Source organism: Aethalodelphis obliquidens, unplaced genomic scaffold, assembly GCF_003676395.1.
Source record: "Aethalodelphis obliquidens isolate GAN/ISIS:26980383/991018 unplaced genomic scaffold, ASM367639v1 scaffold15, whole genome shotgun sequence".
In the NCBI taxonomy this organism is placed as follows: Eukaryota; Metazoa; Chordata; class Mammalia; order Artiodactyla; family Delphinidae; genus Aethalodelphis; species Aethalodelphis obliquidens.
The window spans coordinates 26,115,107-26,132,748 of NW_020837959.1; the positions used below are offsets into that span (position 1 = coordinate 26,115,107).

General features: G+C 35.4%; 1 protein-coding gene across 3 annotated transcripts in view; it reads right to left on the reverse strand.

The window, feature by feature from the left end:
- Positions 1 to 17,642, reverse strand: part of NDFIP2 (Nedd4 family interacting protein 2) — a 68,519-nt gene that overhangs the window by 28,630 nt on the left and 22,247 nt on the right. For all 3 annotated transcript variants that reach the window (XM_027116011.1, XM_027116010.1, XM_027116012.1), the window contains exon 2: positions 3,651 to 3,816. In XM_027116011.1, the coding sequence (XP_026971812.1) occupies positions 3,651 to 3,816 (166 nt within the window). The remainder of the gene's footprint in view (positions 1 to 3,650; positions 3,817 to 17,642) is intronic.

Sequence of the window (17,642 nt, forward strand, 5' to 3'; positions counted from 1 at the left end):
AGACTTTATTTGCCCATAATCTCACAGACAAAAAGTAAAAATATCAGGAATAATGGTAACAAACACTGAAACAGCACTAGCCATTTACTATAACACTGCTAAATACATTAACCTTAGCAACTCTGAGGTTCAGTTAAGTGATTTGCCCAGTATCACACAATCAAGAAGTGGCAGAAGCCAGGGATTTCCTGACTCCAAATACTTTATTATTTATTTATTCTCATATTTACTTGATAATATATAAGACGTTAATTTTTCTACACAGGTCAATTTTAACAACTCCTAAGAAAACTCAGTATTTCTCTTTGCTAAAAGATTGATGATTTTTAACTCTTTTTTTACTCTTGTCCCTTCTCCCATTTTCCCCCCATCTACCTAGTTCTTTAGGTTTTCTTTTTTAGAAGAATTTCTCCCTCCCCAATTTTTAAGCTATTTTTGAAATATGATCTCCAGAAGTATATTGCAGTATTAAATATAGACTGCTAATTTTTTTAAAAAACTGCATCATTTATTGCCAACTTTGGTATAAGTAAAATCATACACACAGGTCAATCAATTGATTAGACTTACGCTAGAATCACCGACATAAAAAACAGGCAGATTCTAAAAGTAGTGCACACCACAACGTTTGACATCACCTCTGTGGTTTCCTCCATCATAACTACAGCATAATTCCACATTGTTTACAATTTTACCTATCTTTATCAGATTTTCTTGCATTTTCCACATGAAAAAACACTGCACTCCAGCAATATTTTTCCTGTTGTGTTTTAATATACATAGGGTTTTTTTTTGTACATAGGTTTTAAAATAAGTATTTTTAATGCTATCAATAAGAGCTAAGGATCTGAAGTTAGGCAATTTTCAATCTAATAACAGGAAGTGGTTAGTGGGAGTATAATACTGAATGTTATCCACCAAAAGTCACAAGAGTCATAAATTCTTAGAAAAGACTTATTATTAGGATGTAAAAACACCATATACCGTCAAGTAAATAGATTTCTTTAATTCTGAAGATGGGAGTAGAAGCAAAATTTAAGTAAAAACCATGATTATGAATTTAAACAATAACATTAAAACTATACATTTTTAAAACTGGAACAATGGCATATATATATATCCAAGGAGATGAGATCCTTACATTAAAAATAGATGTGTAAGTTTCTGAAAAATTTTAAGACCCAAGATAGAAAAAATATCTCCACCAATAACAGGTGAAAGTTGGGAAGGAGCACCTTTAATTTTCACTTGTTAATTTTCCTTACTTTTCTTCTACCCTTTGAGGCAGTGGTTGGTTCTCAACCACAGAATTTAAAGTCTGGGGAGCTCCAATCCCAGCTCCTCTTCTTAGAAGTTATGTGACCTCAAGCAAATCACTTAAGCACTGTGAAGTTCCACTTTCTCATCCATAAAACTGACCCAACGAGGCTATTACTTGCTATTATGGGACGAAATAGAAGAGTATTCAAGAGGACTCTGTGAACTGTGCAACGCTATGCAAATGTCACCTTTTATAACTGACGTTGCTCAGATCTATAAAAGCAGCCATAAGGTGACCTACTGAAGAACATAATCTCCACAGAAAACGGGCACTGCGCATGCCTATAATATAACAGCACTGACTAAAAAGCTGAAGAAAAATAATATCAACAGTTTTCATTAAACAGAAACCCCAAATTCTAGAATTACTCAGTTCTTGTGCTCAATTATAGTCAGGAATGGCCTTTTAGCACAGGTGAAAAAATTAAAAAGACCAGAAATCACAGAGGAGACTGTGAGAATAACTGAACTTCTAGGTACCAGGCTCCACTTGTTTCACAGTTGAAATTTATCTAACCTTTAAAAATGTCATGCTACATTATCAAAACTATTCCAGATCACAGAAAAATGAGAAGCTTCTCAATTCACTTTATGTTGCTTCCATAATATTAATACCCAAACCAAAAAGACAGTACATAAAGTCATAGATCACACTAATAAAGCCACAAAAACTCTTAAAAAAATATTAACAAATTTAAATCCAGGAGAGACTAGAACATGATGACAAAAAGAATTTATTCTAAGAATAAAGGGATGGATTAGCTTAAAGAAGAAATCTGTTAATAATACATTTCATTACAACAAAAATTGAAGGAGAAAAACCATGTAATTTTACAATAAGGTACCAAAAAGATGACTCCCAGGTTTCTGGCCTGTTGGAGCCATTTATTGAAATGGGGCAGACTGTCAAAGGAGAAGCTCTAGAGGGTGGTAGAGGGAAGAGGCTGTATACAGTTGTGGTGGTGATACTCTTTGAAACTCTTCCCATGAAGAGGTGGAGACTAATTCCTCAATAATCTTGAATAGAGACTAAGTGACTCACTTCTAACAGCTTGAATGTGACAGATGTGACACTGTGACTTTTGAGGCAATGTCACAGATTCCATTTGGCTTTCTCTCAGAATGCTTGTTCTTAGAAGCCAGCCTCCATTCAGTGAAGAGCCCAGGCCACAACAAGAGGTCACATATAGTTGTTCTGGCCAACAGCCTCAGCTGAGGCCCTAGCATCAGCCAGCAAACGTGTGAGTAAGGAAGCCTGCAATTACCTCCAGTCCCAGAGTCACCATCAGACAACAATCACATGAGACCCTAGCAGAGAACTTCATAAAGAAGCCCAATTCCCCCCAAACCATGAGAATTAACAAGCATAAATGATTGTTATTTTACTCCATTAGGTTTGAGGTAGTCTGTTAAACAGCAATAGCAACAGTAGCCACAACAAAGGGATTGCAATTTCACTCTCAGCATCTTCCATCATAGAATGATTAACTTAGCATTACTGGGAAAATACAAATTGTGACCAGAGAAATAGATGAAGGTAGTTCTTCAGAATGACCTGCAAGGATGAGATCAAGCAGTAGCAAGCAGTAATCACATCAAGGATGAGTAGCAAGCAGTAATCACTGCCTTGTATCCAGGAAATATTACCATGAGTGGGGGGGACATTATGTGTATGCTTCACCTCCATTCACATGTACTTACCACATTCTCACATTCATCATTAATAATACCTTGTTTACGACTATATAAGTAAACACACACACATGGGTATGTTTATATATTCATGTGTGTATGCATTATATGTGTGCATGAATATATATGTATATATGGTTATTTCTTCCAAAAGTTATATGGCTAATCCACTGGGAAGGGATTCTAGTAAGCATAAGAAAGTTTAACAAGCTACACTTTTAAATTAATTTTTAAAACAATGAGACAGGTAATCTATGAAATATTTTATAAACTACCTTTAGAAAAACTTTTTTTAAAATAATCATAAAACCGAAGAAGCCCATTAACAGACTTGATAATTACACAAAACCATACTGGTAAAAACAAAACAAAAAATCGAGCTATTAAAAACATTACTAGGGCTTCCCTGGTGGTGCAGTGGTTGAGAGTCCGCCCCGATGCAGGGCACATGGGTTCGTGCCCCGGTCTGGGAGGATCCCACATGCCGCGGAGCGGCTGGGCCCGTGAGCCGTGGCCGCTGGGCCTGCACGTCCGAAAGCTGTGCTCCGCAACGGGAGAGGCCACAGCAGTGGGAGGCCCGCGTACCACAAAAAAAACAAAAGACATTACTAGTTGTTTCACACTAAAAACAACAATACCTGAAGTTGTAGGTACTTCCACAGTAATACTGCTATAAGGTGGAGGAGAAGAGTCAGTCTCAAGTCCAGATGCTGAAGGAGCAGCCTGCACATTTTGTGGTGTTGGGTTTGAAGTTGACGGCTGCTCTACAGCAGATGATTCTGAATTATCCTCTTCATTGTGAAGCTAAGAGAACAAAGGAAAATGAAAACATTAATGTGAATCAACTTAAAAAAAATTTTTACAGATCATTTCAGGCAAAGAATCATTTTTTAGCTAAAAACAAGGTAAAATAGCATTTAAAAAGATGAACAAAATTTTTAAGAGACATAATCAGTCATTAAGAAGTTTAGAATTTTTATAGTTTCTTTACAATAAGAATGAAGTTCAAATTGTTAGGATTTATAGAGGAAAAAAGTCATGATTACAAATAGATTCAAGTTCTCTCAATCCTACAATAAATATTGTCTACCACGCATCAGTCACTGTGTACTGCAAAGAAAACTTCTAATACAACCACAATACCATATCTATTACACTAGTATCTAAAATAACTAGAAATGTAAAATGAATTAATGAAATAGAATAACAATATATATACATTCCAAAAACGTGGAATACTCTGAGGAGGTTTTCCCAAGTACCAAAAGAATTACTAATAAAGCAAAATAAGTCAGTGTGCACATAAAATTCTGAAAAACGTCATTACAACAAATTTATTGCAAGTTCAAGAAATGCTAGATACTATATTGAGATCTTTATCACTTAACTCATTCAATCCTCACAACAAACCTGTAAGATAGAGACTATTAGACTGTTATCCCCATTTGACAGATTAAAAGAAAAAAAACCAAACCAAAACCACCCTGGACGTGTAGAGACTTAGAGTAACTTGCCAAACATCACAACAGCTAGCAAGGGTAAAGCCACGAATCACACCCAAGCAGTGTGGCTGCACACCTCTTACTTCATTTATAAGGAAGGAAGGAAGGAAGGGAGGAAGGAAGGGAGGGAGGGAGGGAAAGAAATTTTGTCACAGAGCAAATCTGTGTGTTGTGATACAATGCATTTTTGGATTTTAGAAAGAATAGGCGAATTATTACTCCACTTTCTAGGAGCTTCGATAAACTTAGTTTCTCTGTACCTCAGTGTCTCCATATGTAAGTTCTGAATGCAACCAAAATCCTCACAGAATTGTAAAATAATATTTGAAAATCATCCAGCATAATGCCTAACACAGAGAAGGCATTTAACAAATACTAGTTCCACCCTTCTTCCCTTTTATTTAATATACTTTATTTTATAAACTCAAAAGCAGAAATTATGTGGTACTCTGTCAGTCCAATAAGTAGTCACTCACTTGCCTCTAAAGAATTTTTTTAAATATGCCAAGTAAAACAGGAGGTCAATTTACTTCACTGCTGTCTGCATGTGTCTTGGTAAGCGATTACACTAGCAAAACACTTTTGGGAGTTCATAAAGGTATTATAACTTTTAACAAAACAGTATAAACAAACCTAAAATCATCTCAAGTTTAAGAAGACAACTTTTTCCATAACACTATGGACAAAAAATGTTGCCTGCCATTCCAGTAAACAATGAATGTTGCCCACCATCAAATCATCAGCCACTGCAGCCAACCCCACACAGTGCACCCTGAGGGGAGCTCAGGATGGAGAGAAACAGGATACTGGCCCTAGATAGTTAAGAAGCATATCTAAAGAACAATTTCAATAAGCCCAGACTCTTGCATCTCCGCATACACAGAAAAGCCCTGAAATCATTAACTTAAGATGTCTGTTTCGTGTGATCAGCGGTAATCTTCTCATGCCCTACTCTCCCCCACCACCCCAGCAAGAACTCCAGTGCACCCCGGCTCCTCGCCGTCCTCTTTGCAACAGCACCTCAGAGCTATCTGAGAGGCTGTCTCTGGGGCTATAATCCTCAGTACGGTCCTCAAATAAAACATAACTCGCAATTTTTAGGTTATGTGTTTTTCTTCAGTCAACAGCACCAAAGTTGATACAATAGCATTCACTCACAGAAACTGAATTCTAAGGTCAAATAAGCATAAAGTCAACTCTGTATGAGCTTTTACATTTATTTACTTGCAGCACTTTTCCAAGTAGGCACTAAATGAGCACCCTCTTGAATAGCAACACTCTGCCCTGGTGTCATAAAGCATCTTCTGTTTCCCATTACAAGGCACCCAGGAGAATTCCCAATGTAGTCATCTTTGACAACACTTTTAAGAGCAAAAATGTCAGATGAACAAGTTAAGGCAAATAAAGTACAGATCAATACTTAGCATATACTTAGTAATTTAGAATATATTAGTATATTTAGTATATATAGTAATTAATATTACTAAACAAATAATAATGAAGGTATCAAAAAAGAGGAAGCCACTTTTCCATATCTACTATTAATACTGCAAATGTAGATGAAATGTACTAAAGAGAAAATCCTACATGACAAACAACTCTCCTCTAGTTCCTCACAGGAAACACCCCCTACCACATCAAATATACAAATACGCTCCCCAGAATGACCAACTCTCTGCTTAAACCTGTCAAAATATATTCAAATAACTACAATAAAAAGAATAACTACAGATACTTTTACATATGATCTCAGAAGTAAAGCTTTGGAACTTATAAAACACACCAATTTATTTCAACTGCCTTACCTAATACCTCCAGTTTTATTTTTACAAAATTATAATATAGGGGACTTCTCTGACAGACCAGTGGTTAAGACTCCGCACTCCCAATGCAGGGGTACAGGTTCGATCCCTGATCGGGGAACTAAGATCCAGGCATGCCACACAGCACAGCCAAAAAAAAAACCCATATATATATATATATATTACGGTGAACAGTTGCTCTGTGTTAACCGTAAAACCCAATAACTCAGTCAACAATCTCTACCCACTGTAGCATAGAACTTCCAATTTACTTTAAATGCAACACTGTATTTTGATATCTTTGGTGTCTCCATAAATTAACCTACTGTGTGATGAGACAAAATTACTTTTAAGGAAGGACAAGAAAAATTTTAACATAAAAATTTTTCTGCCATTTGAGGCACTACCCCCTCCCCTTTAGTGTGCATTGTACGTCTGCACTATACATTAACTAGATCCCCTTAGAAGACGCAGGAATGCCTCCTCACTCAAAAAAATTAATTTCCATCTGGTGCCAGCAAGGTAACTCCTTAGGAGATAACATTCCTTTCTCAATTCTGTAAAGAGCCACAATGACCCCACTACTCACCTTGTTGCACTATGTAAACTGCCAATATGTTACTTTGTCTCAAAAACTTAAATAACTAACTGTGCTTTGACCTCTAACCAGCAGAACAGCCCTAGGAGCTCTCTGAAAGACTGTCTCCCGGTTTATAATCCTTAGACTGGCTCGAATAAAAATTTCCATTTTGGGCTTTCCTGGTGGTGCAGTGGTTGAGAGTCCACCTGCCGATGCAGGGGAAAAGAATTTCCATTTTCTTAGATTGACTATTGTTTAATTTTTTCGACATTTGATTGCCTTTTACCTAAGTTCTTACAAGGGTTCAAATTAAGTTACATGTTTATCAAATTAGACAATGCCAATTTGTAGAAATTTTTCCTTAATCATGCTGCTATGTTGTTAAATGGTTCTATTTTACATTCTATAACAATTACCTAAACAGCAAGAAAAAAGGGTGGGGGAGGAGTGGGGTGGGACCTACATATATTCAGTAATGAACCAGGCTCTGTGTTCCATCCACACATCACCTCAAAAGTTATCTTCCCAGGGAATTCCCTGGCGGTTTCACTGCAGAGGGAGCAGGGTTCGGTCCCTGGTTGGGGAACTAGGATCCCGCAAGCCAAAAAAAAAAAAAAAAAAAAAGTTATCCTCCCAGCTTGTCCTATTTATGAGCCTCCTGGAAAAAATGTGGGCAATAGCACGTGAAAATTAAAATATCTTTAATCTAGTGACCAGGGTGATGAAAAGTTGCACACTAAACCACAGTTTTTTAGTCCGAAGGGTAAAAGGATGACAAGAGGGCTTTGTTAAACGTATCTATCTATCGCTAGTTTTTATAGATGTATATTAAGTATTTTTAATGATAAGGAAACTGTAATCATTATGATTAGCTAGCTGGAGGTCTAGCCTTCCTGTGTGTAAACTATTGTTTCTTTTACTTTAATTGGCGTGTCTCCTATACATATCCCTTTATTCTATTTTAAGGTGATAAAATACTAATGTAATAACTAGAAACTTTATTTCTGAGAAGCTAGAGATCTCAGTGAATGTTTTCTAAACATACCAAGATGAGAATTATGGAAGTGCAGTCAAGTGTTGTTTAGTGAACAGTGCCCTGTACCAGGGCCTGGTAGGTTAGCCAGTTGTATGGTCTTTTTTTCACCTTCCTTCTCATTTCTTTTCTCTTCTTTTGTTTCAGTTTGGGCACAGAAATTGAACTACAGGGCAGAACTGTAAGATTTTTGGGAAATAAAAACCAAGCTATCTCTAAAGTTGTTTATTTAAAAAAGTTTCTAAAGAACTAATATATGTTGTATACTGCCATATTCTGACTACATTTATTACCAAAGGGCAAAACTGGGAAGAAGAGTTAGTAGTTGCAAGGAGATAAATTTTAGCTCAATAAAAAAATTTTTTAGTTAGAACTTTTTAATTTTTAGAGTACTAGGTTTTCTGTGGGGCAACAAATCCTTTCAGATTTTGTATGACTGACTATCTGGCAAGACTGTTTTATAACTAGGATGACCATACAGCTGTTTTCCCCAGGACTGTCCCACTTTACACCTGTTGTGTCACAGTCCCATTCAATTTAGCGTTTTCTCCACCCCGTTCATTCTCAAAAAAATTGTACGGTCGGTCAACTGACATATAAAGGGATTCTTGGCCTTTGTACAAAATTAGTAGATGACAAAGGTTCCTTCTGACTCTAAGATAACATGATTCTAGAAAAAAACCTCTGGTAGCCTCTATCATTCAATGTTGCCTTATCTAACACCTGATTTAGAGAAGCTAACAGGTATGTGTTGCAGTAAAATCAATCTGTAGAGTCAAGCTACTCATTTTAGTCACCCAAGAAGAAAGTGAGCTACCTTATCTATGCTGCTAGGGATAAGGTGCTAAGAAATTTCTACAAACAGCCCAAGTGTTAAAACCAATAGCTCAGAAGACAGCGTCCCACAAAACAGTGCTGCTTAGCAAAGGGAGCTAGATTTTCTACCAATAACACTAAATTACAGCAGTCGTCCTCACGCACACACATACCATTAAGCAAATGAACAGAATCTTAATTTGAGGTTTACTCCCCACCAAATTTTTTCCACTAAACTTTTGCTGTCTCTGGATACCTTTCTTCTGAGAACTAGCCTATGATAAAGCAATGATTAGCAAATGATTCGAAAATGATACAAATGATTAGGAAAGAGCGCATAAGCAACAAGTAAATATTAAAGGAAAAATATTTGCCGTGCCTAATTTTCAGCTTCTTCTTTTGGAAGTACAGAAGTTTGGTTACAGTTTTATATTTCATAATATAATACAGGCATATTTCTGCTCATAAAAACCTTTCTTGTTAGTATGAGAGAATATCATTATTTCATGGTGTTCTACAAAGAACACAGTGGGCTTCAGATGCTCTGTCACCTGAACAAGTCTGCAAAACAACTGTTAAAAACCAAGTATCATCAGATGTTTTATGAAGACATAACAAAGTGTCTTTTAAACAAAAAGGATTCTTACTTCATTTTTAAACTGTTACTGTCTGCTCATGATATGTCAACTGAAAGAAAGGTGCAAAAGAATATATACAGTATAACTGAGTCTTTTTAAATAATGAGAGAGATAAACACAACACTGTAGATCAACTATATTTCAGTAAAACTTTCTTTTAAAAAGCTTTTTCCTACAAATTCCAAAATAAATAAATAAATAAATAAGAGATTATTTGTGTAGTACATATAGGCAACCAAAATTTCCGGAAGGACACACAAGAAACAGCAAAGAGCTGCAGGTGGGGAAGAGATTTCATCATTCTCTACTATTTGATTTTTCACCCTAAGCATAAATTACTTTGAATTTTTTAATTTTTAATAAATAAAACCAAAATGCAAAAGTCCTCTAATTTCTGGTTTGGCATGTCTCACAGGCAACAATGTACCTAACACTATATCCTATGATAAAAAAGCTTTTTCCACAGAAAATGTAATATCACTATAATACCTTCCCTGGGTTTATGTATATACAACTTTCTATTAAAAATGACACAATCTGAAACTGTAACCACAGGAAAAATATATGTGAAGAATGCAAATGAGGAACTGTATCTGCTTTTTTAAAGGAAAAAGTGAGAGGGATAATTAATGGGGCAACAGAGTGATTAAAGAACATAAGACCAAATTTATATTGCCACACTAGACAGTTCTTCTGAGCTTCTGACCTAGATACCCACTCATTAATTCATTTCTTAAAACAACATTAAACATAATCACATACTAAAAAGGGGCTCTAGGCTCTTTATGTACAATTCTTTTCCTCCCATACTGCACTGCCTAGTTGACTTCTACACACAGTTCAGGTCTTAGCTTAAAATCAAGTTCTCAGACTTCCCTGGTGGCGCAGTGATTAAGAATCCGCCTGTCAACGCAGGGGACACGGGTTCGAGCCCTGGTCCGGGAAGATCCCACATGTCGCGGAGCAACTAAGCCTGTGCACCACAACTACTGACCCTGCGCTCTAGAGCCCGCAAGCCACAACTACTGAGCCCGCGTGCCACAACTACTGAAGCCTGCATGCCTTAGAGCCTGTGCTCCACAAGAGAAGCCCCTGCTTGCCGCGACTAGAGAAAGCCCGCTCAGCAACGAAGACCCAACACAGCCATAAATACATTTTTTTAAAAAATCAAGTCCTCAAGAAAATCTTTCCTATCTCTCAAAAGTAGATTAGGACACAATCTTAAAGCACCCTGTTCTTTAGCACACTTACTACAATAGCAATTATTTATGTGCTCATTCATTTACAATCTGTTTTTCCAGCTAAAGTAAGAGCTCTACAAAACTGGAGGTTATGTCTGTCTTGCTGAACACTACAAAAATAAGCTCCAAAGTATTTGGAATCAACTTTGGTTAAAATTAAAAGGAAACGCAATATAGGTCACCAGTCACAACAGTATAAAATGGAAAGACTGGAGAAATAACCTTGCTATAACCTAAGTACTGTGAAGTCTGTAACAGCTAGTTATTACCTTAGTAAGTTAAAGGAGAAAGAGTTAGAGTATATTTACATCCCAATGACCTCCAAGGAACAAAGAAACCAAACAGATGGGATAAAGATCTTATATAAATTGCTATTTTCAGAAGAATTCAGCCTCCAGTTAAATTCCTTTTTATATGCTAAAACTGCAATGTAAATCGGCTAGATCCTAAGATTCTCTCTTTGAATACAAAGTCCTCTATATGGTACGCTCATTAGTCGTGTTCATAGTCCTTTAATTAAATGACAAATACTTGACCTTATTCTTAAATGTTTATATCAACAGAAAGATACACTTTTCAAAATTCTATTTAGCTTACTCAGATCTTACCTAAGAAAATACATATTTACAAATCTGCCCTATAATTATGCCTCTTTAGCAATAGGTCAATATGATCTTAACACAGATTATCATAGTCCAAGGGAAAAAAAGAGAGAAAAGAAAAAAAAGAAAGGAGAAAAAGATATTTGAGCGGCTGGGCTGGCAATTTCTCATACTTTCATCTAAGGTTGTCTGTCTACGGGGCACTGCTCCCTGCCATCCCCCACTTACCTTCTTGGTCTCCCGCTAATTTCTCAATCTAGCACACATGAATTGAGCATGAAAAGACCATAATGTACGCCATAGCTGTCTATATATTTTATCATAGGAAGATGTTCAGCTTCAGCCTCATCTTTCGTGGTTTTATACCAAAATATGTGTTACATAACATATTTTAAGTTTACTTTTTTTTTTCTTTTGCATGTACAAAGTTTATTTTATTTTATTTTTTTTAACATCTTTATTGGGGTATAATTGCTTTACAATGGTGTGTTAGTTTCTGCTTTATAACAAAGTGAATCAGTCATACATAAACATATGTTCCCATATGTCTTCCCTCTTGCGTCTCCCTCCCTCCCACAAGTTTACTTTTAAAAGACTGCATTTTTCAAATCTGGCCAGTACTTGGGTTTTTGTCCTCTACAACTCAAGCAGCTTTTTGAGATATATTTGTTGATGACTACGCTGTGGTCTTAAGCAATTAAGTTATCTGTGGCAGACTTGTGATTGTCTCCCTCAAATCCCTTCCATCCCTCTTTCATTATAGATTCACAGTAATGTGGGTGGGACTGAGCCCACCCTACTACCTATGTTGGTCAGGATAATTTTCTCCTTTGGCACTGCAACTGCTTCCCAACCAGCCTGGCCCTCCTCCTGGGCAGGGTGCCTGTGTCAAAGGTGGGCAATAAAATAAGCTAAGATTATCCACTTAGAGGATATAGAAAACTGCTGTGGAAATAATGATACAGAGCAATTCCAGGGTTTAAGATTTCCTTAATTGGTTTGGGGGCCATAATTTACAAACCCCGATGGAGAAGGTGCCCCTACGCATTTTTTATAAGCAGAAGAAAATTTTAATGATAATGTTTGAATTTATAAAACTATTCAAACCCTGAGTTTTCAAAATAGCTCAGTGTTCTGATTTTTATAAGCTAACATACTGGTATTTGTAAAGAAATAAATGTTCCCTGCCATTCCAGTTCTGTAAGGATAAAGCCATTAGCTACTGCCACGGCCCAGGGACAGCGCACCCTGAGGGGGATTCAGGATGGTGAAAAACAGGAAACATTCTGTGCTTTGGATATACTGGCCCTTAGATAGTTAAGATACATATCTAAGAAAACATTTCAAATGACCTCAGATTCTTGCATCTTCCCATACACAGAAAAGCACCAAAATCATTCACTTCAGATGTCTTCTTTGTGCTTAGCAGTAATCTTTTTATCTTGACTACCTGGTTTTCCCAGCAAATAAAGTTCATAGGCATCCTGGCTCCTCCCTTACCTCTCTGGAGCAGTTCCTCGGAGCTGAGAGGCTATCTCTCAGGCTATAGTCCTCAGTAAGGTCCCTGAATAAAACTGAACTCACAACGTTTATGTCGTGCATGTTTATTTCAGTCAACATATCCTATCCAACATAAACAATGATAAATATAATGACAATGGCAACTTGTAATGAAAGGTTCTCTTCTGTTTCCATAATCAAATTAAATAAGAACCCTTTGACAGATTCTCCAGAAAGTTTTTTACCTGCATGCACCAAAATAAGTCAGGAAATGTCATAACTGGTAAAGTTTAAAAAGCAAAATTGGCTAAAGAGTATACTTCATAATAGAGAAGTGAATCTCAGATATTAAATTATAGTAATAATATTAAAATTAGCCCCCTTCTAGCAATCAAAATCTGAACATTCAAGAGGTTTTAAAAGCAAAACTATTCAGGCATGAGAATAAAAAACAAGAGCTAGTAAACTCTAACTGCAACCATTTCCTTCCAGGAAACTATCAGTTCCAAGTTTGTGCTGTACTTCATGAGTCCCTAGAAGCTTAGAGATCCTTTAATTAGATCTGGGAATATTATTACCTTCCTAGTCAGATCATAAGCATGTGAAATTTAGGAAGTATGCTTTATTCATCGTGGTATCCCCCTAAAACAAGTAGCAGAGTTTAGGACACAGAATAAGCTTCACATTAAATATGCAGTCCCCTAAGCCTCCCAGAGTTTTTCTTCTACCAAAAGGCAAGAGAGAGCTTGGTCAAGTAATGGATGCACTGAACATCTCAAGATCAATAATCACAACTCATATATTCTATGATTCCCATGGTGTTTTTACACATAGTAGAAACCTGAAATATTTAATCATTCAACTTTTGCGGGCAATCACCATAACTTAATAAGTAAATATCTGTCCCCCAAAGCTTACTGAATTAAACTAACGGTGTTATCCAAAAACCACAGATAACTGAATTAACACACGCTAAAGAAGAATATAAATTCCATCCCCACATCACCCAAGTTTTTAAAGTAACTACTCTAGAGACATTCTTACCACAGCTAGACAAGACAGTCAATAGTAAAGAAAGTCACAAAAATCACAAAGAGCTGCCCCCTCCCAACACAAAATCAAAGAGCTGGCAAGGCTAGGTCAATGCATAAACTACCTGAGACTCTACACACTGAAGAAAGAAGCATCAGTGACTTTGAGCACAGAACAGTAATAAATGTTCATACATAGGACTTTTATCCATCAAAAAGTAGTTTACTATTAAAGAATAGAGATACAAAAACCAAAAACAGGTCACAACAGGGGTGACCTTTTGATATAAGTTAATAAAAATGAAGACTCTAGGAAAAACAGATTTTATTAGACAAAAGAAATGAAACAACAGCACACAGGAAGAACATAAATTATTAATTTAAAAAGTAAATATTTCTAATAATTAAAGACGCAAAAACGGTGTGTTAGAATGGAGTAGAAGTCGAACTACTGCTAGTAAGAATATAAATTCATTCAACCACCTTGCAGATCAATTTGGCAATTCCTAGTAAGGCTGAAGGTGTGTAGGACCCAATAATTCCACTTGTAAACGTCAATATTAGAAAATTCTCACACTTGCACATAAAGAGGCACATACAAGAATGCTCATGGTAGTACTATTTGTAATAGTGAGACACTGATAACAACTGTCTGGTCAGCACAAAATGAATAAATATTATTCCACTATTTGTATAACAATTCATTTTAAACTTATTAATTAGACCTACATGAGTCATCATAGATAAATCTTTAAAACACGGTAAGTGAATAAAGCAAGCTGAAAAAGTATAAAATAGTAAAATACTGTAACAAATACATGCTAACATCTGTTGTCTCCACAGTGGATATAGAAATATCTTTTACATCATTTTCTATACTTCCCTTTATGCTTGAAATGTTTCATAGTTTTAATATTTACATTAAAACAAACAAAAAAAAGCCAGCTAGCCAAGTTGTCTTCCATGTATAAAGTATATATACCATCCATGAGTCCTTGGGAAAAACTACTCCATGATGAAAACCAGGCAATCATAAAATTAAGCAAATAAAAAGTAAATAAGGAGAAAAGCAATGAGAAAAGATATGGTGGTTAACACTGAGTCCTTTCAAAGACAAAACTAATGCTAAACATTGAGCTAAAGACTAAATAAATAGCCGCTGGCAAACAGACAGCAAACCTGAAAAAGTAAAAATATAAGCAACATAAAAATCAGGAACTGGGGAAAGAAAACATGAGAGAAAGTATTAATACCACTCACCTCATCTTTCACAGCAGGGATTTAATCTCTAATATCTAAAATTAAAACATGAGGTTTTAAAAATTACTCCAATTTCTTACTGATTTTTATACTCTTTTAATTTTAGTGAAATCCTACAGAACCTAACAACTCTGTGGTAAAGAAACCTTTATCTAGAATTCAGCAGTTCTTTAAGGATTTTTTTCCTTGCTGTTAAATCCAAACAAAATCGTATTTTGTATTCTCATTTAAAAAAAATAGAATAGTGGGACTTCCCTGGCAGTCCAGCGGTTAAGATTCCACGCTTCCACTGCAGGGGGCATGGGCTTGATCCCTGGTCTGGGATCTGATCCCGTAGGCCATGTAGTGCAGACAAAAAAAAAATAAAGAGAGAGAGAGAGAAAAAAAAAAAAAAAGAGTAGTGTCCCATTCTTATTACATTATTCCTGTCCATAAGCACAAATGGAAATGTGTTCACCAAATGTCAACATAATTTATTTCTGGTTGGTAAGATTTGGGTGCCTAGATTGCTTCTTTTGTACTTACACTGCTTGTATTTAAAAAAATAAGTATATATCACTTTTTATAAGAATATACTTTAGCCTAGTAATTCTCATTTTAAGAGAATTCTTAAATTCTACATCCAAAGAAACTAATCAGAAACTTAAAACAGGATTTCTTTGTAAAGTTGTTCATCATAGTGTTATCAAAATGGAAAACCGAAAACAATCTATTCATCCAAAATAAAATAAACACACTGTATCAATATAATAGAATCCTATACAGCCATTTAAGGTGGTGTTTCCAAAGGATACTTAATGAAATAGGAAATGCTCATGATACAGGGTTAAAGAAGTAACAAAATTGTGTGTGTGTAAATCATATATTATTCATATTATTTTAAATAAGATGAACTGTTAGCAGTTTCAAAATGATTGTTAACAGACAAATGGGTAGCATGGGTGCTTGAAAACTGTATTTTGTTGGGTTTTTTTTTAACTTTTCTGTATTTTTTCTAAGTTCTCTAGAACAGAGATGAAAGAAAGTATGAAACAATCTTTTTTTGTTCTTAATGTAGGACATATGTGATAAAGAGATTTCCATCTATGCTTATAGGAGTAAGTTTCTACACGTTAGAAAACTGACATTTATAAAATTGCTCAATGACACTAAAACTGAAAGAAAATCACCACAGACTTTATATCCATTCAATAACTTTTCATAATCATTCTTGTCTTTACAAGAAAAGAAAGGTACATAAACCCAGATAGATGATGCTTGTTATTTTCCATCAACCAGTTAACAGCACTAATACATAAAGTAATACCAGCATGTAACCATTTGAGTGTTATGATATTCTAGTGAAACTCATTTGGAGGTCAAAATGATTCATAAAGGCTTTCTCTTTGTCTCTTTCCCACCTATAACAAGAGTTTTCTTCATGGTGCCCTTCTGCTTAACTAGTTGTTAATCACATTATATATTTGTCTACATAATCTATTTTCACAGTCAGTAATATTATCTATTCCTTAGAACTTCAATGAGGATGGCACACCAACACTGTGAGCAACACACCACCAATGTTCCAACTGCTTTATTCTACGTCCAGCTGATAAAAAACCTCCACAAACTTTCCACAAACAACTCTGAGAAAATGCTCATTAAGCACTCAGCACAGCAGCAGTAAGCTACTGTGGCAATAACTGTTGTATCGGTCACCATTCTTCCACTGCAGCCCTACATATAAAGCATAGACAGTGCTTCCTCCATCCAAACTAAACTTTAGAAAGCAGATACATTCACATTATCTAACTGCTATATGGTAGGAAAGTGCAAAAACGATAGGGACTTGTCACAAGGACATACGAGCAGATAGTCAAATCTGGGATGATCTGAGCCTCAAAATGATGATAGTATGAGACAATAATCAATAGAATAAAATTAAAATCCATGAATTCATACTAATATAAATGAATAAATAAACTGGAGGCTACAGGAGTTCTTCCTTATAGAATCCTACATAATAAATGCAGAAGAAATGACAGAATTAGGAAATCACCATTTGACAACCATCGTTATAACTCTTTCAGGTAATCATAAACAATGAGTTCTAAAACCAATGGGTGAAAGTATAATTTTTTAAAGGAACTTTGTGGGGTATACTATAAAATAACTGATATGAATCGTTCCAAAACATTAATGTAATCCATGACAAATAAGATTAAAGAATTGTTCCAGCTTAAGGGAGACAAAAAGACACTAACTAAGCACAATAGCTAATCATGGACTAGATCCTAATCTAAAAATAAGTTTTTTCTTTTGCTATAAAAGACACTAGTAGGGAAACTGGTAAAATATGTTTATAGATTACAGTATTGCATAAATGTCATTGATTTTGATAACTGCACAATAGTTTGTAAAAGTATGTCGTTTTTAGAAAATATACACTGAAATATTTAGATGTAAAGGGATAACATGTCTGCCACTCATTTTCAAATGCTTCAGAAAAAAATATAGTGTATGTGTATATATACACATATATACAAAGAAAATATCACAAAGCATATGTGATAAAACATCAACATTTGAGGAAACTGGGTGAATGGTGTACAGGAAATCTGTGTACTATTTTTTCCACACTTAACT